The 22,364-nt window shown below is 35.2% G+C and overlaps 1 protein-coding gene across 6 annotated transcripts in view; it reads right to left on the reverse strand.

Annotated features, from left to right (window-relative positions):
* The window catches only part of NRG4 (neuregulin 4), a 206,099-nt gene that overhangs the window by 28,987 nt on the left and 154,748 nt on the right, over positions 1 to 22,364 (reverse strand). For all 6 annotated transcript variants that reach the window (XM_058736947.1, XM_058736946.1, XM_058736945.1 and 3 more), the window contains 2 exons: positions 5,052 to 5,201; positions 1,664 to 1,743 (listed from right to left, as the gene is read on the reverse strand). In XM_058736947.1, coding sequence (XP_058592930.1) covers positions 1,664 to 1,743; positions 5,052 to 5,201 — 230 coding nt within the window. The remainder of the gene's footprint in view (positions 1 to 1,663; positions 1,744 to 5,051; positions 5,202 to 22,364) is intronic.

A 22,364-nucleotide genomic window follows, 5' to 3' on the forward strand; every position in this document is an offset into this window, starting at 1 on the left:
TTGCCTTGTACTGGAAAAGTACAAGAGACAAAATGATCATTTTTTTCCCATTGATAATGATGTTGGTTGTGGAATTTTCATAAATGGTCTTTATCTATGTTGAGGAAATTTCCTCTATACCTATTTTCTTGAGAATTTTTACCATTAATGGATGTTGAACTTTGTCAACTACTTTTTCTGCATCTAATGTGGTTATTGTGTGGTTTTTATCTTTATTCTGTTAATGTAGTCTTTCACATTGATTTCATATGTTAAACCAACAGGTTGGTAAGTTTTGATTGGATGCAAGGCAGTGAATTGTACCTGTTGGGTATTGGGTTTTTTGTTTGTTTGGTGTGTGTGTGTGTGTGTGTGTGTGTGTGTGCGCGTGTGTTTGTTTTTGTTGTTATTGCTGTCTTACTGAGATTTAATCTGGGATGCAGTTATTTGGAAATTTTTAAGGTTTGTCAGGCAGGGCTGGAACAGTGCTTAAATATAGGGCTAATTATTCCCCTCTACTGGGGAAACACTTTTCTCTGTAGTCTCCTTAATGTCCCACGAATAACAATTTTTTGTTTTGTTTTGTTTTGTTTTCTAACTTTTTGGAACAGACATTTTTCTGAGCCCTGTGTGAGTACTGGACATCTCTAATCCTTTCAAGTAATTCTATACCTAACCTCAAGTATTTCCCTACTACATATGTGCTGATTGATATTCAGCTGAATACTTGAACTGGAGATCTCTGGAATGTTCTCTATGCAGCTATCTTTTCCAGTACTCTGTTCACTGAATTATAGCCACCTCAACCTTTCTAGACTCTGAATTTCATCTTCTCAACTCAGGGAGTCTACCAAGCTCAGCCTGGGTTCCCCCTTTCTGTGCCACAGCCTGTAAACTATTTCAACGCAATAATCTGAAGCAATCATTAGCTTACTTCTTCTGTTTCCCATCTCTTAGGGATCATGATCCTTTGTTTCCTGATGTCCAATGTCTTGAAAACCTGTGTTTCATGTATTATATCCATTTTTTTTTTTACAGTTTCAAGTAGAAGGTAAATCCAGTCCTAGTACCTGCTACTCCATCTTAGCCAGAAGTAGAAGTCTCAAGAAACTTTTCAAACGTTAATTGGTCTATAAGTTTCCCAAAGTTTTGCCTATCCTTACACAGGTAAATATCCTTTTCTCTATATACCAGCCCACTTCAAATAACTTCTGCTGTGCCTGGGTGGCTCAGCCTGTTAAGCTTCCAACTTTGGCTCAGGTAATGATATCACAGTTCATAAGTTCAAGCCCCGCCCCTTGGTACTCTTGTCTCTCTACCCTTTCCCTGCATGCTCTCTCTCTCTCTCTCTCTCTCTCTCTCTCTCAAAAATAAACAAATATTTAAAAAATTACTTCTGGAGAAACTAATCCCTTATATATGTGTAACACATTATAACACATTATAGCTAACAACATAATTTCACATACTGAGATAACATGGTTTTCTCTGGGGGAAAAAAAATGACCAGTGTCATGCTAATAAGAAATCCATTTTAATGTGAAAAAGAAATCCATCTTAATGTCAAAACTCATAGAAAAATTTTCTTGAGTCAACCTTTTTGGATAGATCCAAATCTCTACATGTAACAAAAACAATCTCATCCAGGCCTTTAAAATGAGCATTTTATTTTGAATTTACTCACTGTGGTGGGCACTGGTACTGCTTGTCTCTACCAGGTTGATATCATACTGGACTGAACTGGTCCTCTGAAGGTGGCCCTTCCTGACAGTAAAGAAGAAACACACAAATAAAAAGCAGGTAAGTGGAAAAGCAGAGGGAAGTTTAAACTTGAAAATTCGGAGGTCTATTTTCTTCTCCAGAACTACCTGAAACTGACAAGGCTGCCTTAAAACTGTGCCCCATTCATCCACCAAGTCAGGGAGTTCATTATGGGGACTTCAGATGCTGATGATGCACTTAGTTCTTTTCCTTTAAAATTGGAAAGCTATTATTAATGTAATGTTTTTGTAATGTTTTAATGTTTAGTGTAATGTTTTTGCCCTTTTAAAAGAGGTTTTCATTATTAGCTGAGACATTTGTGATATGGGGTGGCTTTATTCACTATTAATGACATTGAAAACCTCATTTTGTGCCTTTTTAAGGTTGTAGTTCATCCATCTTTTAGGTCATCTGGCCAATTAATATGGGTTATAATTGTATTCAGATGATCATGACAGTTTTTTTTAACTACTTTTAATATTAAACAAGATTTTGAAATGTACACTTGCTCTAATTTTTTTCAGTGTCAGTGCTTAGAGTATATATTAGTGAAAATGAATTCAAAACCATTTTACCACAGCAAAATGAAATGTGTCTTCTAAAAAGCCCTGATTCCTCCTCATGAAACATTACTGATTCTAGGCTAGATTTCAGCATTAGTGAGGTATCATTTTGGACCTCATTCAAAGATCACACTAATTAGTTACTAAACTTCAAAAGACCCACATTTAAAGCAATTTCAACCACTAATGGACCCAAAAACTATTTTAGTAAACAGACTTGGTTTCATTCTTGAAAGCACCACTCTGACAAATACACTTCATTTGGTCAATATATATGAGCCCAAATCATAAGTGTAGCTTCTATAAGCAATAGCGACTCATTTTCAAATTAATTCTATTCTTGGCATCGTTAAGGCCATGACTCTGCTTATGTTCTCATTCAAAAATGGGAAATACACAATTTCAAACATATTGCAACCGTATCTGAAAAATTTGCAAGAATGCTCTTTTCTTTAAGAATGGTAAGGATGTGGGGTGCCTGGATGGCTGAGTCGTTAAGCATCCGATTTTGGCTCAGGTCACGATCTCACATTCTATGGGTTCAAGCTCCTCATCAGGATCTGTGCTGACAGCTTGGAGCCTGGGGCCTGCTTCAGATTCTGTGTGTGTGTGTCTCTCTCTGCCCCTCCCCAGCTTGCTCTCTCTCTCTCTGTCTCTCTCTCACAAGTAAATATTTAAAAAAAAGATTTTTCTCTTTTAATATACGAACTAGATAAAATACATTAGTTAATAACTTTATACCAACTTTGTGTTCTTATAATAATGGAATAATTCCAAGATCATAGTTTTTTAATACATTACTGAACTTGGTTTGCTAATTTTTAATCTTTTATATCTAGGTTAAATGAATAAGATTGGCTCATAATTTTCCTTTTTTTTTTTTTTTTAAGTAGGCTTCATGCCCAGTGCAGAGCCCAATGTGGGGCTTAAATTCACTACCTTGAGATCAAGACCTGAGCTAAGATCAAGAGGCAAATGCTTAATCAACTAAGGCACCCAGGCGTCCCTTGGCTCATAATTTTTTTGTTCATACTGTGATGGTTAATTTTAGGTATCAACCTGGCTGGGCCATGGCGCCCAGATATTTGGTCAAACATTATTCTGGATGTTTCTATAAGAGTGTTTTTTTTTTAAATTAATTTTTAAATCTATGTATTTTGAGTAAAGCAGATTGCCTTCCATGATGGGGGTGGGCTTCATCTAATCAGTCTAAGGCCTTAAAAAGAACAAAGACTGACCTCTTTTGAGTAAGAAGAAATTGTGTCAGCAGATAGCCTTCAGAGTTGAACTGCAACACTCACTATTCTCTGAGTCTCCAGTCTGCCAGGCCACTATGAAGACTATGGACATGCCAGCCTCCACAACTTAATGAGCCAATTCCTTAAAATAAATCTGTCTCTCTGCACATTCTATTGGTTATATTTGTATGGAGAATGCTAACACACACACTAGCTATTACAGGTTACACTCTATCTCCCAGAATTCACAAATTGAAGCACTTATTCCCAATGTAACTACGTTTGGAGACAGAGCTTTTAGGGAGGTAATTAAGGTTAAATAGGGTTAGAACAGCATGTGGGAATGAGAGATATTGTAGCTATCTTTGGGAAAATACAATCTGATACAATGGGTTTCTATTGAATTTTTTTTATCTGAAGTAAAACATGAGATTGCTTAAATGATATATTTTAGAATAAAATATGTAATTATATGTTTTAAAAGAGCAGTCTCTCTCCAACTTTTAATTACTCTATGGTATAAAGTAATTCAGAAAGGAGGATTTTATGAAATATAATTTTACATATATATAAAACCTTTCCTAGAATATAAACTTCTTAAGCCCTTTCGTATCTCTTTTATTATTACCCGCAGCTCCATTTTCACAAGTATTACGAGAGCATAGTATTGAAAGTATTTCACAAATATTACAGTGTGCACTTAATAAATAGTAGTAATGAGAGTTATAATACCAGATAACTCCTAAACTTATAAATTCTATATTTATTATTTTCACAAAATTCCAGAAAAAGGTGAAGACCAAAACTAATAAATGAAAGTAATCTCCACCACATTTTATTGCTTCATATGAATAATTTTTCCTTTTGTCTTATGAGTTACAATCTTCCCAAATTAATTGCCTCCTTATTTGTCTCTCTCCAAGCTGATTTAAGTCTCTACAATTAGGGAACATGTCTGTCTTGTTCACTATTGTATTCTTTTTTTTTTTTTTTTAATATAATGTATTGTCAAGTTAGCTAACATACAGTGTATACAGTTTGCTCTTGGCTTTGGAAGTAGATTCCCCACTATTGTATTCTTTATTCTTAGCACAATGCCTAGCACATAGTAGGCACTAAATGAAGAATTAATCCTAGATATTAACCACAGGCCTTAAATTCATATTTACAATGTTGCATAAGTTGTTTCCTTCCTTTCACATTCAAAATGTACTTTAAATAGACCTAGCCCTAATATTTAGGTGCTTTGGCATGATGACTTTAGTGAATGTGGGTCTACCTAATTAGTTTACAGAAATCAACGCTTGATGTCAGTAACAAAGAACAAATAGAGACTATTTAAGATACTTTCAAAATGACTTATTAATTTAATAACAACATTAGAGAACTTTAAATAGAAATCACTATCTGTAAAAATATCTAGATCCAAAGGGCATATTAGTTATTTAGTAGAAAAACTACTTTATGCATTACTTTTTTCTTTTCAAAAGTATGTTTCTATTTTGGTTACCTGAAAAGGAGGTAGAGGGCTCCAATGATAAGAGTTCCTAGAAGAATAGTCAATGACACAAAAGCTGCAAACAGGTCACTTTTAGTTTGGATGCTGGAGCTGGGGAGAAAAACCTCTTCACAACGAGCTCCCGTATAATTTTCAATGCATCTACAGAATAAAATTTTAGGTAAAGAACTGCATTCTCTGTTCCATTAACTAATATAGAAAACAAAAGGTTTCCAGCTGGTATGAAGAGTAAAGAAGACTAATTTTTCAGGTTGTGAATATGAAGTAGGCATGCTTTCTTATAATGTTCACAGAGCTACAGTTATAATAAAACACATTAGCATATGCAATCTAATCTTTCTAATCTTCCTTTTCTCGTTTTCTCAGTGCTTAGAAACTCCAGAGAAATTAAAACATATTAAGTCCTCTTATCTTCTAGATTTTCAATAATGTAATTATCTACACTTAAATTTATCTGAGATTTATTTTGTTACATCCAGTATAGATGTGGGTTTAAATGTACTTTTCCACAATATTGCTAACTGCTTATTCTCACCCTACTTATTAAATAATCATTCCCTTTCCTACTGCTTAATAGGGCCTCTGTTAACATGTCAAATCTATATAAAGAATATTTCTTTCTATTCTTCCATGTTCTACACATCTAATGTTCTACTACACTGCTTCAACATGGTTGCTTTATAATATGTTTTAATATCTGGTAGTTCTATTTCTTATAATTTCCTTTTCTAGAATATTTTTGATATTCTCACTTGCCAATCAAATATTTTATGGCAAATTTTATTTTTTTATGTAGGCTCTATACTGAATGTGGGGCTTAAACTCACAACCCTGAGATCAAGAGTCACATGCTCTACCAACTAAACCAGCCAAGTACTTCTGCCAACCAAATATTTTGAAGGCAATTACTTTCAGCTCCTTAAAACTATACAGCAAAGGACTATAATCTTTGATATTATAAATCAGTTCCTTTTCCCCTATTAATATGTTCAAAGAATTATAAAACACAGAGATTGAGGGGCGCCTGTGTGGCTCAGTCCATTAAGCATCTGACTTCGGCTCAGGTCATGATCTCACTGTTCATGGGTTCAAGCCCCGCATCGGACTCTGTGCTGACAGCTCAGAGCCTGGAGCCTGCTTCAGATTCTGTGTCTCCCTCTCTCTTTGCCCTTTCCCTACTCTCCTCTATCTCTCTTTCAAAAATAAGTAATAAAAACATTTAAAAAATTTTTTTAACTTTAAAAAAAACACAGAGATTGATATGGATTAATAAGAATGACACTGTTTGGCACCAAATCAATTTCATTATTTTGTAGTTGCAGTTAAAATAAATAATGGTATACATTGTTTTATAAACCTAAGAAGTTATGGAGTAAATTTCACTTAGCAATAATTCAGTGTAAAAAAGTATATGTATATGAGTGTATGTATGCATGGGCATGTACGTGTATAAAAAATTGTGTATATGTGTACATTATATATGTGTGTGTGTGTGTATTTTTCTTCTTTAAGCTGATATTACCAAAACTAGAAATGTTGATCTATCTCCTTTCTCCCACCTTAGTGAACTAATTACTAACAAAGTTTTGATAACTAATGTGATACACTAATAATATACATAGATATAAGAAAAGATCAAGATATAGTACAAGATATATGAATCTTACTTAAATGAGATATCTTACTTAAATATGAAAGATGGTTTATTAATCCCAAACCCTACCCACTGTGAGGCGGTAGCATTATTGGTTATAGAGCATCAGTTTGAGCAAAAAAGCAGTCTCAATTCTCTCAAACTACTGTAAAGATGGAGCTGAGACACAGGAAAAAAAGGTAAGGAAATAACATGAGTGGAAAACTGAAGTGGCAATAAAATTATTTGGGGAAAACACAATTATCTAATAAAATAGAAAATATTTCTTTTTCCATAGACTGATAAATAAATGTGAAGAGAAAAAAAATTAATGAAAATAACTTCTTTCTCCTACAACTCCACATCCCACTCCTCAAAGGGGAATAAATAGACACACACACACACACACATACACACAGTATACCTGGAATGTCAACATAGCAACTGTCATAAAAACTGGTACATATATCATCACAAAATAACCAAAGGAAAGGGGCATTCCACACAGTAAAAAAACAAAAACAAAAACTAGGTTCTAAATTCAGTTGGCCAAAGTATCTCTAAAATGACCAAAAAAAAAAAAAAAAAAAAGAGGAAAAACTCCTCTAGCTTCTTTAATTTTTAAAATTAGAATTCTAAATTTAGAATTAGAAGATAAATAATTATTTGTGACTTCTGAAGGTTTTTAAGGAAAAGGCTTAGCTACTGAAAGAAAGTTGGTGTCATTGCTTTATTTATTTATTTATTTTTTAATGAAATTTATTGTCAAATTGGTTTCCATACAACACCCAGTGCTCATCCTAAAAGGTGTCCTCCTCAATACCCATCACCCACCCTCCCCACCCTCCCACCCAGTGTCGTAGCTTTAAAATAAGTTTAGAAATAATGTGCAAATGGGGCTCAGTTTCTACTCTAGAAAAGATAATTAGAACCCTAAAGAAATAAATCCAGAAATGAGACAGCATAATTCTTCTTCATAAGTAGGATTTCTTAAAAGCCTATAAATTCATTACTCAAATTTCTTAATGCTGCTCAAGTTTAGGTAAGATTGAACTTGAAGGAAGATGACAAACTAGGTGATGGAACTAACTAAAAATGTTTTACCTGGACGATAAAAACTTTGAGTTAAAAGGAGTCAGGGGAATGGTATAATAGACATTTAGTGGTCAGATCAGGTGATAAACAAACAAAAAGGAATATAAAGGAAATCAACACTAGAGTGTTGTTCTGTGGTCTTACAGCAGGGCAAAGCAAACACATACACTTGTGGGAAAGTAAAAACATGTTGCTATCTTTAAATAAAGCAAGGTCAAGAAAAAAAATCCTGTTATTTTTTAACTAGTCAAATTAGAATTTAGAGAAAGGCAAAGAGAAATTTAAATATTATGTTGAAGAAGTAGGAATGATTAACCTAAAAATTAATTTTAAATTTTTAGATATTTATCATACAAAAAAGTAAACACAGCTTACCAATGAGTGTGTATATGGATTATGCTTTTCTTCTTAAGATTTTTTTAGTTTTTTAAGTAATCTCTGCACCCAACATAGAGATCAAACTCCTGACCCCAAGATCAAGAGCTGCATGCTCTACCAACTGAGCCAACTGAACCAGCAAGGCACACCTGGATTCCACTTTTAAAGCTCAAGCTCATTTATAAAAATGTTACAACCTCAGTTACAACATAAAAGTGAAATTTCAGGCAGACAGTTAACCAATTATTTTATGGGTAAAGAGGGTGAATTAAGAAGATCTAGCCAGACAACTGGTAGTACTAGTTGAAGCAAGACAGAAAGGTAAGGTATTGCACCAGCATTTTACACAGAACTGAGTACACAGAACTAAGTAGCCTTCAGTCTTTATGCAACTATATTGCTAAATTATTTCTGGACCTCATTTCTGCACAGACCACCAAGTAGCAAACAGTTGTGACATCTAGTGTCTACCTAGTGAGGGAGATCATGTACATTCTCCTGGAACTGAAAGATGAAACCTGGAATAGATACAACTCCCAAGCCCCAAATCCGGTCATGATTTGGTTTTCTGGCTGAATACCACCAATAATCTTTCCCTAAAACCAGAGGCTATGTATGGTACATTGCACATGAAATAAATTCATTACATTATACAGCACTTAAAGTAAGTTGTTACACATTAGAGACCTTTGCCATAATAAAAGAACCAAGTTTTTAATCATGTAAACAAATATAGTGCATTTAGCTTCAAGAAAGAGTATTCAACTATGAGCTAGAAAAAACTAATTTCTTGAACCCACACTTGTGCTTGTTGGCTGTGTGACCTTGTACAAGTCACTTAAACTCTCTTAAGACTCCGTAAAATCAAAATAACAACACCTGCTTTAGCTATTTCATAGGGCTATTGTCAGAATCAAACAATGTCTAAAAGTGCTTTGAGTGTTGAAACACACTATACAAATGGAACTGAAATTAGTGACTTTATAAAGACCATGTTTACATCTCATATTGGACTATAGGGAATATAATGCCTAAGAAAAATTATAGCCAGAAAAGGTTAAAAGCATGACAACCAATAAATGCTACTGTTTACTATTAGTAGTAGTAGTAAATATTTCTCAGAAACAAGTTTGTATTATAGAATAGCTCACTAACCAAGTGGAGACTCAATGTCAATATCACTTTACTTGGAATAATCTATTCTGGAAAGCAAAAGTACAATATTGGCACACGCCAAAATTGAATTACATTGACCAATACGCTGTAGCATAATAAAAGTTCAACTTGAAATCCATGAAAAATAGTTAAAACAAAATAAAACCATTAGAGTGTTCAAGAAATATGAACTGACAACATGAGCTTGAACCCTTTTAGTAGTCCAGGACATAAAACAATACACAAACACTCCAACATCCTATGAAACTCCTACTGGATTTTTGGAAGCAAGAACTCAATTAGGGAAGAGTAATTCATGACCTTTACCTCTTTTATTAACTAGTGCCATAAAGGTAACTTCATTAAGTATTTACTAGATTCTTAACACTACAGATACTTAGCTAATTAATATTCAATCCTGCAAAAATTTTGTTTAATGTTATATTTATATGATTACTAGCACCACAAAAAAACAAATAATTACTACACTGCATATGTGTAAGTGTAATCTAAGCTTAGTTAAAAGCAAAATCTATTAGACTCTTTCAAGATTGACTATTAACCAGATAATTCATATGCTGAAATGGACTACCAATTAAATCTAAATATAAATGGATAAAACATTGCATAACGAAGAATTCACATTTGTCATTTTGTAGGGCATTGTTATAGTTTTATTGTGAAAAGTTCTACTTTTTTAGCTTAAACAAATCACTGAAATATTGAAGTATTTTATTTACTAAAACAAGTTAAGGCACAATGAATGAAGGAAGCATGTGAACAAATGGTGAGCTTATAAACTGGGAACAGCTGGAATGAGTTATGCTCATAAATCACCGGACACTCAATTCAACCACAGTTCTAAGTGGACAATATTCATGCTGACATCTTACCTTCCCAGGCTTCAGGTCTCAACAACCTTCTAATGCAGGGAAAATCTCATGCCCCAACTTGGAATAAGACAAAGAGAAGCCAGCATCAGTTCACTTCCTGACAAAAGAGGTTAAGTATTAGAGCTAGGGAAAAGTCACAATTGTCACTTTGCATGGTATTCCTACACTGAAAATGAAATCTTACTGATGAGAAATGGGAATATTTTTCAGTTGTCTTCTAATGGAAATGGTGGATAATAAAGACACTAAAAGGGTAAGGGAAATTCATAAGCAAATGCATAATCTGATACAACTTCATTATGCAACAAATAAGAAAATGAAGGAGCTTTAAAGATATATATTGTCTTTCATTGGCACTGTGCTTCCTAGAACAGCAATAAGCTAACCCAAGTTAGCTCTGAAGAATCATTTCTACTCTTGGACAAATGACACAAATCACTAAGACAAACTCAGAAGATAAGGAGACCTAAGAGAGAAGGAATGCTTCCAGTGTTTCATAACCATATCCCACCATGTTTGATAAGCATAGTGTCTGATCTGGAAAAATGTGACATTTCAAGATTTATCCTCTTATAAGTTTTGTTCTAAGCATGGTAAAATCAAGGAAGATGTATCAATTGTTTCTGTTGAGTATTCTAATGAACACTATCAGAAATAAGATTATTACTGTGAAAAGTGCTAACTAAATGCAAAACTAAACAGAGCAACTGTTTTATGCATTTGCAAATAAGCTTCAAAGGTGGCTATTTCCCTTTTGTAATGGTGTTTTAAAGATCAGTTTAAATTCTGACGTTTAATAAAGTATATGGTACAGTGCCAAAAGTAAGATTAAAGAGGACTTTGTTGTGATTAATATCACAGTAGCATTTGAACTTTTTTCTTTGTACTATAACCCTCTACTAAATTTAGAGATGAAAAAAACAGAAGTCTTATCTATAAAGAGTGCCAAGACTCAGCCTATTTTAACCAAATGGCCTTCAGAAAACTTTAAAACTTTCTGTGGCTAATAAAACAACTCATAAAATCCAGATTTCTTCTGGTAACTGAGTTTAGTAAAACATATAGTGAGGCCCAGCAAAACTACTGATAGACACAAACAATATACATAATTAAATGAGGCAACATGCCAAATAAAGAAACACAATAAATGTCAGTTTTCTTACATTTTCCAATTCTAAGTGATCCTCAGTCTCAATTATTTTACTTTTGAATAAGTATCCTTTCATACATTACATGTTTGTACTCCTTAAACTGCCTCTCAAATAGAATTCAGCCTTTTATCACCTGACAAATGGTGATTCCACCTAACAGTGGGAATGCTACTGTTGCGGATAGAGGACAGAACTTGGCATCAGCCAAGGCAGCAGAGACCTTCCCTGGTCTGAGCTTGTGACTGTGTAGTCAGATACTTCTTGGAATTCCCCTCTGGGAAAATCCCGGTGATCAGGCTCAGGGAATCAGAGCTTACTTAAGTCACTCTGGGTAATTATTCCAACAGATATCCCTTCGCCAATTTAAACCTTGTGTCTCAGAGCTCCACCTCCACACTGTGCAGTGGTTGGCTCTGAGGTGATTACAAGATGCATGAAGGAAGGTGAGGCAGCAAGGAAAGTCCTCATCCAGCTAGTGAAGAAAGACAGGTGCAGACAAACCCATTTTCCCTAACCTTGCTCCAAGAACCTAGAAAGTTCTAGATGGGTGGTTGAAAGATTAGGGCCTGGCTAACCTTATGGCTAATTGGCCAAGAAAACAAGAGCTGGAAAGGGCTGCTGCCTGAACTGTTCTCTAGTGAAAGATTCTGAAAAAGACAAGAAAAAAAGACTACTAGGTACCCAGTCTTAATGTACCTCCTTGGGTTATCTGACTCTCCGGGGTGGTGCTTTTCACTGTATTTGAGTTACTTTACAACTTTGTAAACTCTTTAAAACTTATACTAATACAAATTAAGTTTGTCCAATATAACAAAATAGATTGTCCTGTGGATATTAATCTGTATCTATTTGTAAATTCACTTCAACACCTAGATGTGTGTGTTGTTTGAATTCTCCCTTCAGTCAGTTGTAACATTTCACTGGTTCCTTCATTGATTAATGAACTAAGTATATCTTTGATACACATTCATTTTATATTTGTATGAAAATCATTTTTCCTTTCATAAAAATTTATTTCAGGGCACCTGCGTGGCTCAGTTGGCTAACCGTCGAACTCTTGATTACAGCTCAAGTCATGATCTCACAGTTGGTGGGGTCTGAGATTGAGCGCCACATCTCCCCCCCCCCCACCCCCCCGCATCTCTGAGCTGACAGCGCAGAGCCTAATCTGGGATTCTCTCTCTCCCCGTCTCTCTGTCCCTTCCCCGTGTGTGCTCTCCCTCTCTCTCAAAATAAACATTTTTTAAAAAAATGTATGTATATTTTTTTAAACCAGTTTTGAAGGTCCTTCACTGAGACAGAGTCATGTGACAGAGCTAGATAAACAAAGTTGCCAGAAAAGTACACCCCCTGGGCACCTAAAGCCCAGACATGTCTTTTCCTGGCTCCCAGACGTGAACTCCAAGCAGGAATAGATCTTAAAATTTGCTGCTTCTGTGTCTTTAGTTTTCCCCCTATTTACTAATTTTATGGTTGTGGTGGTGGTTCACTTACTACTGATAAGTTATTTCCCATTAGTAAGAATACTGATAAGTAATTTGGTTTTGGAGTTTGATAATCTGATGATCTCTGTAAACAGATGACAGACATCTATTCTCTATTAAAGATGACAGAGAATCTGGTTTGTTAGACTTTTATCAAAATTTTATTTTTCCATTTTTAAGTTCAAATCAATTAAAACTTTCATATGCACTGGGAAGGAGAATACTTTTTTGATATTTATGAGTAAAATTTCATGTTTCTGTTTACTCTTGACCTGTGCCAAAGTTCTAGATCTAAAGATCTATAAGTTCTCTCCGTGTCTATGACTTTAAAAAGCCTTTACCAGGCAAGGGAATTAAAAGCAAAAATGAACTACTGGGACCTTATGAAGATAAAAAGCTTCTGTACAGCAAAGGAAACAATCAACAAAACTAAAAGGCAACCAACAGAATGGGAAAAGATATTTGCAAATGACTTATCAGACAAAGGGCTAGTATCCAAAATCTATAAAGAGCTCCCAAACTCCACACCGGAAAAACAAATAATCCAGTGAAGAAATGGGCAGAAAACATGCATAGACACTTCTCTAAAAAAGACATCCGGATGGCCAACAGGCACATGAAAAGATGCTCAACGTCGCTCCTCATCAGGGAAATACAAATCAAAACCACACTCAGATATCACCTCACGCCAGTCAGGGTGGCCAAAATGAACAAATCAGGAGACTATAGATGCTGGAGAGGATGTGGAGAAACGGGAACTCTTTTGCACTGCTGGTGGGAATACAAACTGGTGCAGCCACTCTGGAAAACAGTGTGGAGGTTCCTCAAAAAATTAAAAATAGACCTACCCTATGACCCAGCAATAGCACTGCTAGGAATTTACCCAAGGGATACAGGAGTACTGATGCATAGGGGCACTTGTACCCCAGTGTTTATAGCAGCACTCTCAACAATAGCCAAATTATGGAAAGAGCCTAAATGTCCATCAACTGATGAATGGATAAAGAAATTGTGGTTTATATACACAGTGGAGTACTACGTGGCAATGAGAAAGAATGAAACATGGCCCTTTGTAGCAACATGGATGGAACTGGAGAGTGTGATGCTAAGTGAAATAAGCCATACAGAGAAAGACAGATACCATATGTTTTCACTCTTATGTGGATCCTGAGAAACTTAACAGAAACTCATGGGGGAGGGGAAGGGAAAAAAAATGAGGTTAGAGTGGAAGAGAGCCAAAGCATAAGAGACTCTTAAAAACTGAGAACAGGGGCGCCTGGGTGGCTCGGTTGGTTAAGCGTCCAACTTCAGCTCAGGTCACGATCTCACGGTCCGTGAGTTCAAGCCCCGCGTCGGGCTCTGGGCTGATGGCTCAGAGCCTGGAGCCTGCTTCCTATTCTGTGTCTCCCTCTCTCTCTGCCCCTCCCCCGTTCATGCTCTGTCTCTCTCTGTCTCAAAAATAAATAAACGTTAAAAAAAAAAAACTGAGAACAAACTGAGGGTTGATGGGGGGTGGGAGGGAGGGGAGGGTGGGTGATGGGTATTGAGGAGGGCACCTTTTGGGATGAGCACTGGGTGTTGTATGGAAACCAATATGACAATAAACTTCATATATTGAAAAAATAAATAAATAAATAAATAAATAAATAAATAAAAAGCCTTTACCTCTCATTCTATATGAAATGTCTTCCTATCTCCAGAAGATATTTAAAAAATTATACTACAGAGTCTCTTAAAGTTCTGCTCAGATTGACTTAAAGAGAAAAATAAGCTTTTATATAAAATTCAGTATTCATAAAGTTCCCAGAATAGGAAACTGAACTTCTAATGGTTTTAAAATGCTAAACTTATATAAAATTATTTTCAGTGACCCTAAGAAATATTTGAAGAATCCAAGTTCACATTAGTAGGAGTAGATTTGTAGTAAATAAAGCTAACCTAATAGTTTGGCTTAAAAAAAAACACCTCTTTTTCTTCATCAGTGTTAAGTATAACACAAGCATACATTTAATTCTCCTAGGGTGTGTTTTCCCTAAACTTATATAGGCTTACTGATTAAATAAGCTCATACTATTCCTACATATTATTAAAACCTAGGAAAAATATAAAACTGTATTCAATTTCATTGAATAATTGACCTGACAAATATTTTACTTCAACCATAATTATGTTTTGTAGTATTTATGTTTTATAGTAGGTCATTTCCAAAGTAACTTAAAGTCTTAGACTGATTAATTGAATTAATATCTGTAAGACCCTTAATCTTTAAGTTGCTTTTGCTTAAGGTTATAGCTTTGCGGGGTGCCTGGGTGGCTCAGTCGGTTAAGCATCAAACTCTTGACTTCGGCTTGGGTCATGATCTCTCAGTTCAAGGGTGTGAACCCTGCGTGGGGCTCCACAGTGGCAGTCCTGAGCCTGCTTGGGATTCTTTCTCTACCCCTCTCTCTGACCCTCCCCCATGCGTTCGAGCCCACTCTCTCTCTCTCTCTCTCAAAATAAATAAACTTAAAAAAAAGTTTATAGAGCCACCATGTTAAAAAAATACTGTATGTACCAAAGAAAACATTTTACTTTTAATCCCTTTGATCAATATGGCTTTTTTCCAAATTGGCTAATGGATCAAAATGAAACTTAATGTAAATTCAGTTACTGATCTTACTTGCTTTTTCTAGAAATATTATTAATGTAATAAATATCAATGAGGGAGATTTTAAAAAAGGGATGTGTGTGACAGTAAAAAGTTGTATTATGTGTAGTCATGACATTTGCATATCTACTAAATGGCTTGTATATGCTAGACAGCTCTAAACTACCCATCCCTCAGTTTTGTCTATGAAGTAGAAGTTACTTGGTTGAAACCTATAATTAATATGAGTAATAAGACTGTACTAGGAACAACTGTGACAGAGAAATACAAGTCTGTGTATACTTTTGTTTTTCAAGGAATAAGAGTAGTTTTGTCTGAAAGTAGCAGTTTGCAGTCTTGAGGTTTTTTGGTCTCCAAACCAAAGGACTTTCAGACTTAACTGAGGACTCCAGAATTTCCGTTTACATTGGTTAGGATTATTGGTATTTACTATATTGGAAATTGAAATAAAAATTTTTAAATACTTCCTTATGATTCATTGGAGAAAAGAATAATACAGTGTGCTATACATAACATCTTCATGATATTATAAAAATGGTTTGAACTAGCAAAACCCATGAGAAAGAATCAGGGAGAACTAAAGGGTCAGTTCGTTCTAGAATATAAAAAAGCATAATGAAGGACAAAATTTGCAAAGTAAATTTTATTTTGTCTCTTTCAACTAGAAAGGCAACCAAGTCTGGTTTCTCAGGCACCTTTGAAACTGTATTAATCCACTGCCCAAATGTCCTCAGCCTTCCCAGAACTAGATCCTAAATATAGAAAAAGTAAAACTTTCAGTTTATCTTTGACATCTAAAACTATCCAGAAGACCCTAGAAAATCACACTATTTTTATCTTTTACCACATAAAAATAGAGATGATTGAAATAATTATAATACTAACACACTGAACAAAAATCTCCAGAATTTCCTGGAGATTTGTCAATGCCTTTTCTGCCCATAATATGTTTTTAATCTCAGGGCAAATACAGATCAAAACTCTTAACCAGAATTCTTACAGATTCCAATAGAGAATTTTACCTTTATCCATTCTGATATTATGGGTCACAGAAATAAATTACCCACAATCATCTGTCATCTACATGGTTTATGTTTTGTGATGCAGAGTTTGTGTCCTAAACCAAAAAGGACAGCCCCAGAGCCTCATGGACAAGAAATGTACAAGTTACTGCAAATTTTTGATACTTCAAAAAAAAAAAAAGATTCTTAAGTACAATCTTCTGAGCTGAGAGGATTGAATCAGGATTTCCAAGAGTCTTTATAATTCAGACTCTCACAGCTTTGTGAGAGCAGACTGCTAACTCAACATGCTGAGGAACATAGTGAATAAACTGATGAGGGAAAATTGAGTAGTTATCCGTTTAGAATATTATTAATATTGTAATGATGTACTTTTCTGACCTCTTTCTTAAGCTATGAATATCCCACAACAATTTAGTAAATAGTACTTTTGTTAAATGAAAATATTTTGAAATATCTGATACTCATTGAGCATCCCCTTGACCCACAAATTCAGAAACTGAGTCATCTTACTTCTTTTAATGTTTATTTTTGAGACAGAGAGAGAGAGAGAAAGAGACAGAGGGAGAGAGAGAGAGAGAGAGAGAGAGAGAGAGAGAGAGAGAGAGAGAAAAGGAGAGGGGGAGGGGTAGAGAGAAAGGGGAACAGAGGATCCAAAGCTGGTTCCATGCTGACAGCAGAGAGCTCAATGCAGGGCTCAAACTCATGTACCATGAGGTCATGACCTGAGCAGAAGTCAGATGCTTAACGGACTGAGTGCCCTCATCTTACTCTTAATGGCAGTATTGTTATTATTACTTTCAAATGTCCAATAAGAATCTGTTCTCTTATTATTAGGATAAAACTGGTTAAATCATTTGGGCAACCAAGGCCTTACCTGAACTATCATATTTGAGAATGATTCTCATTGAATTAGGTAAGATAAGTCATTTTTACAGAACTAAGGTTTACTTTACCTATAGATCCAAAATCTACAAAGACCACCTGGGAATACTGGCCTGGTACCTGGTTTACAGGTCAAGCATTACAGGTAGTGAGGAAGTCACTTATCGAAACGCCAAGACCACTGACAAATTTGGAGGACTTTAAGAAAAGAAGAACTCATCCAAATTTATAGATACTACAGGCAAAGTCTGGAAGAGTTAGTTTCTTAGGCTTGGTTTCTTAGCCTCAGGATAGTGAATAATAGAGGCTGATAAAAGTCCATTCCTGGGGTGCCTGGGTGGCTCAGTCTGTTGAGCGTCCGAGTTCGGCTCAGGTCATGATCTCACAGCTCGTGAGTTCAAGCCCTGCATCGGGCTCTGTGCTGACCGCTCAGAGCCTGGAGCCTGCTTCTGCTTCTGTGTCTCCCTCTCTCTCTTCCCCTAACCCACTCACATTTTGTCTCTCTCTCAAAAATAAATAAACATTAAAAAAATTTTTTTAAATAAATTAAAAATAAATAAATAAATAAAAGTCCATTCCAAGATTCTTTATGAAAGTTTTCAGAGAGATTTTTATAACCTTCATGGATGTTCAATACGGAATGGCACAAATGTGCAAAAGCAAATCAAGGTGACCTATATGTTTAACACCCTTGTTGCACTTGTACAAGCTGCACCATCACTTCTTTTTTAAAATTTTTTTTAACATTTATTTTTATTTATCTTTTTTGAGAGAGAGAGAGAGAGTGAGCAGGGGAGGGGCAGCGAGAGGCAGACACAGAATCTGAAGCAGGCTCCAGGCTCTGGCTGTCATGAAAAATTATGAAATACTTTGAAATGGACAAAAAATTATTATTGGGTGTCCTGTCCAATATATCCTTTCAAGTTATCCAATTCTATAAGGGTCTGCAGCTCTCATTCCAGCTATTCTACAACTCTGTAAAATATAGAAAACTTATACTAACACAAATGATTCTTTGCCATAGAAATTCAAATGAGGGGTCCCTGGGTGGCTCAGTCAGTTAAGCGTCCAACTCTTGGTTTCAGCTCAGGTGATGATCTCACAGTTTCATGTGTTTAAGCACCGAATCAGTCTCTGTGCTGACAGCAATGAAACTGCTTGGGATTCTCTTCCTCTTTATCTCTGCCCCTCCCCCGGTCATGTTTTTTCTCTCTCTCTCCCATTTTCTCTCTCTATTTCTCAAAATAAATAAGTCAACTTAAAAAGAAATTCAGGGGCACCAGAGTGGCTTAATCGGTTGATCTTCTGACTCTTGATTTTGGCTCAGGTCATGATCTCACAGTTCGTGGGTTTGAGCCCCTCACTGGACTTTGCACTGACAGCACAGCCTGGCTGGGATTCTCTCTCCCTCTCTCTCTGCCCTTCTCTTGCTCTCTCTCTCAAAATAAATAAATAAACTTGAAAAAAAATTCAAATGAATTTTGCCTGGTGGAATATAATTATTTCCTTTAGACAGTTTTGCATGTATTTGTAAATTCCTTTCAGCAATATAATAATTACCCATTATATATTTATCTGTTGCTTTGAACTGTTTGTAACATCTTACTGGTCTCCTCAATAATTAATGAGTTAAATGATATCTTTGATATGTTAATTTATGTTTATATGAGATCATGCCTTTACCTTTTCTAAAATATATATAATATATATAAAATATTATAGCTATTATCTATTATAGATATATCTATTATATTATATTAATAGATACTAATATATGTATTATATATTACATATATTATCTATACTATTATCTGTTATCTATATTATATATTGTCATCTATTATCTATATATTATCTATTAATTATATATTATATATGTAACATATTGCATATTATATATGTAAAATATACAATATACTACATATAGTATATATTATATATATGTTATACCATCAGGAAGGCTGACCCTAGGCTCCAGAGCCTGGGAAGATTCTAGTCCTTCCATTTGGATTGCCAAGGTAGAAACTACACTATCATATTTGGGAATTTTATAACATATTATAGGCCTCTAGGGTCCCTTATACCATTTTATCTTTAACTTTCAGACAATGACTTTTCAAACATGTTTTCAGGAACACACTAGGAGATGAAAGTCATGATAAAATAAGTGATCCTGGATCAAACTTTTACTGGAAAAGAATCATACTTTTGCATTTTTTTCTAACATCCTATCTTTAACTAAAAATATAAAATTAAATAAAAATGCAATGTCCTTCAGAATCACAATATTCCATTGTGATTCTGCCATTTGTATGCTGCCATTTGTATGCTGCAATAGAATTTTTCAAAAACCAAAAATAATTTAGAAGAGGGGTTCTTGGGTGGCTCAGTTAGTAAAGTGTCTGACTTCTGCTCAGGTCATATCGTGGTTCATGAATTCAAGCCCTTCATGAGTTCAAGCCCTGGAGCCTGATTCACATTCTGTGTCTCCCTCTCTTTCTGTCCCTCCCCTGCTTTCCCTCTGTCTCTCTCAAAAATAAATAATAAACATTAAAAAGAAATTTAGTAATAACTTGAAATAGAATGTTAAGCAACAAGCAGTTGTAATTCATTTTACCTTACAAAGAGCTAAATGATATATTAATGAAATCCATTTGGATTAAGCCTAACAAATTTTGTGGCAGTTTTCATGAGTAAAGGATTCCTAATAGCTAGACAGTTGGAGCCATGAGAGTCAGCCTTAACTTCTAATTCTCTTTCTGCAGAAAAAAATGAAAATGGCAATATCTCTGGGAAAAGTCATAAATTAAGCTACACTGTTATTTAAACCTCCATGTGAATGAAGAGTTTTTGGAAAAAATTTTGAGAACAGAGAACAGTGAATGCATAGTATAAGGAAAAAAGTCATGACAGAATTGGATGCCTGGGTGGCTTAGTTGGTTAAGCAACCAAATGTAGCTCAGGTCATGATCTAACTGTTTGTGAGTTCAAGCCCTGTGTTGGGCTCTGTGCTGACAACTCAGAGCCTGAAGCCTGCTTCAGATTCTGTCTCCTTCTCCCTCTGCTCCTCCCCTGCTCCCTCCCTCTCAAAAATAAACATTAAAAAAAAAAAAAGAGCCATGACAGAAATAGCCAAAAAGATAAAATTCTACTTCACAGTTGGTCCCCTGATAACAACCACTTTTATTCTGAACAGAAATTAGAATTTATGCTTTTGAGAGAAATCTTGGGTACACAAAGGTAAGAAGGCATGTGACAGTAGAAAGGGATAGTGGCCTAAAATAAGTTATTCAAATGTAAAGCTTCACAGCTACCCAAAAGGCATCTTCATCTTGGGGCAATCTAATGTGATAATGTATTTCAAAGCATTTGGCATACAATAAATGCTGGTTGTTTTAATTTTTTGAATGGTGTAATAGAGAAAGTCAGAGAAGGAAAAGAATAAATAAATGGAGAAAGGGATAATGCAAATCAGATCCACCAAACAGAAGTCTGGACTGTGGATTTCTGAAATTTATTTGCAAAACTGGAAAAACATATAGGGAGAGTATTTGATTAAATTTAAAATAATACTAGCTACATACAAATCTTCAAAGATGTAAAATGATTACTCAGTTTTCTGCATTTCTTTAAAAAGTTTTAGATAGTCCCATGTAAATTTCTTAAGTGAAGAAAACCTGAACAATGTTCATGGAAATCTCAAACATGCTATATTTTCTTCCTATTGTGTTAATATTCACAGTTGAAGTTCAAAAACAATAGCATGCTTTTATTCCAGGCTATAAACTACAATAAATTCTTATAACTACAAGGTAAGTCCATTAAAGAAATGTTGACACCTGAATACTAGCAGGACAGCTCAGCATAGCTATATTCAGGCACTAATAGCATTAATCTGTGCTTGTATCAGCAAAACTCTTTATATTATTCTTTTATCTCCAAATTGAATGGATCTGACCCCTATTTTTTTTCTGGAGTTGGGCCAACTCTCTCTATGCCTATAAAATACAAATATACATACCCACAATATAGCTTACTTAAAAAAATTTTTTTTAATGTTTATTTATTTTTAAGAGAGAGAGAGAGAGAGAGAGAGAGAAAGAGAGCACAAGTGGGGGAGGGGCAGAGAGAGAAGGAGACACAGAATCCAAAGTAGGCTCCAGGCTCCGAGTTGTCAGCACAGAGCCTGATGCAGGGCTAGAACTCACGAACCCACTAGATTATGACTATGAGCTGAAGTTGTACACTTAACCGATTGAGCCACCCAGGCACGCCATAGCTTACTTTTATATTTCCAAATAATTTATTATGTGGGAAATATGATTAACTGTTTTAATGAAGTTCCTTTGAATATGAAAGTTTAAAAGGTAAAAATATAAACATAATTTTATTTTTGTGCCATTTTGGAAATACCATTTATCAAGATCCAAATAGCTAAAACATACAGTGGTAAAAAGACAGTCTCTCCAACAAATGGTGCTTGGAAAACTGGACCACTCCATGCAAAGAATTAAACTGAACCATTTTCCTATACCAGACACAAAAATAAACTCAAAATGGATTAAAATTCAAGACCTGAAACCATAAAAATCCTGAAAGAAAACACAGGCAGTAATCTCGTACACATCAGCCTTCGTAACAATGTAGTGCCCCCGATTTCGAATCTGAGAGACCACCAAGGAGCCGATACCGATGCAAACGCAGGAGGGTTTATTTGCAAGCTCAAGCTTGGGCCCAAGTATACCCCACACAGCAGAGCAGGGATTTGAACCCCTAGGTTAAGAGGCGTAGCAGTTTTATAGGGGCCAGTGGCCAATGAGATTGTAACACACACAGAAAGTTGCATAGTCCTGTCAGTCCACACGCAGGTGGCCAATTGAATTACAATTTACCCTATAGTAACTGTTTGAACTAGCCTATCACTCTGGTCAGAATTGGCGCGCAAGTTTGGCGGGCAAAAG

Source organism: Neofelis nebulosa, chromosome 7 (genome assembly GCF_028018385.1).
Source record: "Neofelis nebulosa isolate mNeoNeb1 chromosome 7, mNeoNeb1.pri, whole genome shotgun sequence".
Lineage (NCBI taxonomy): Eukaryota > Metazoa > Chordata > Mammalia > Carnivora > Felidae > Neofelis > Neofelis nebulosa.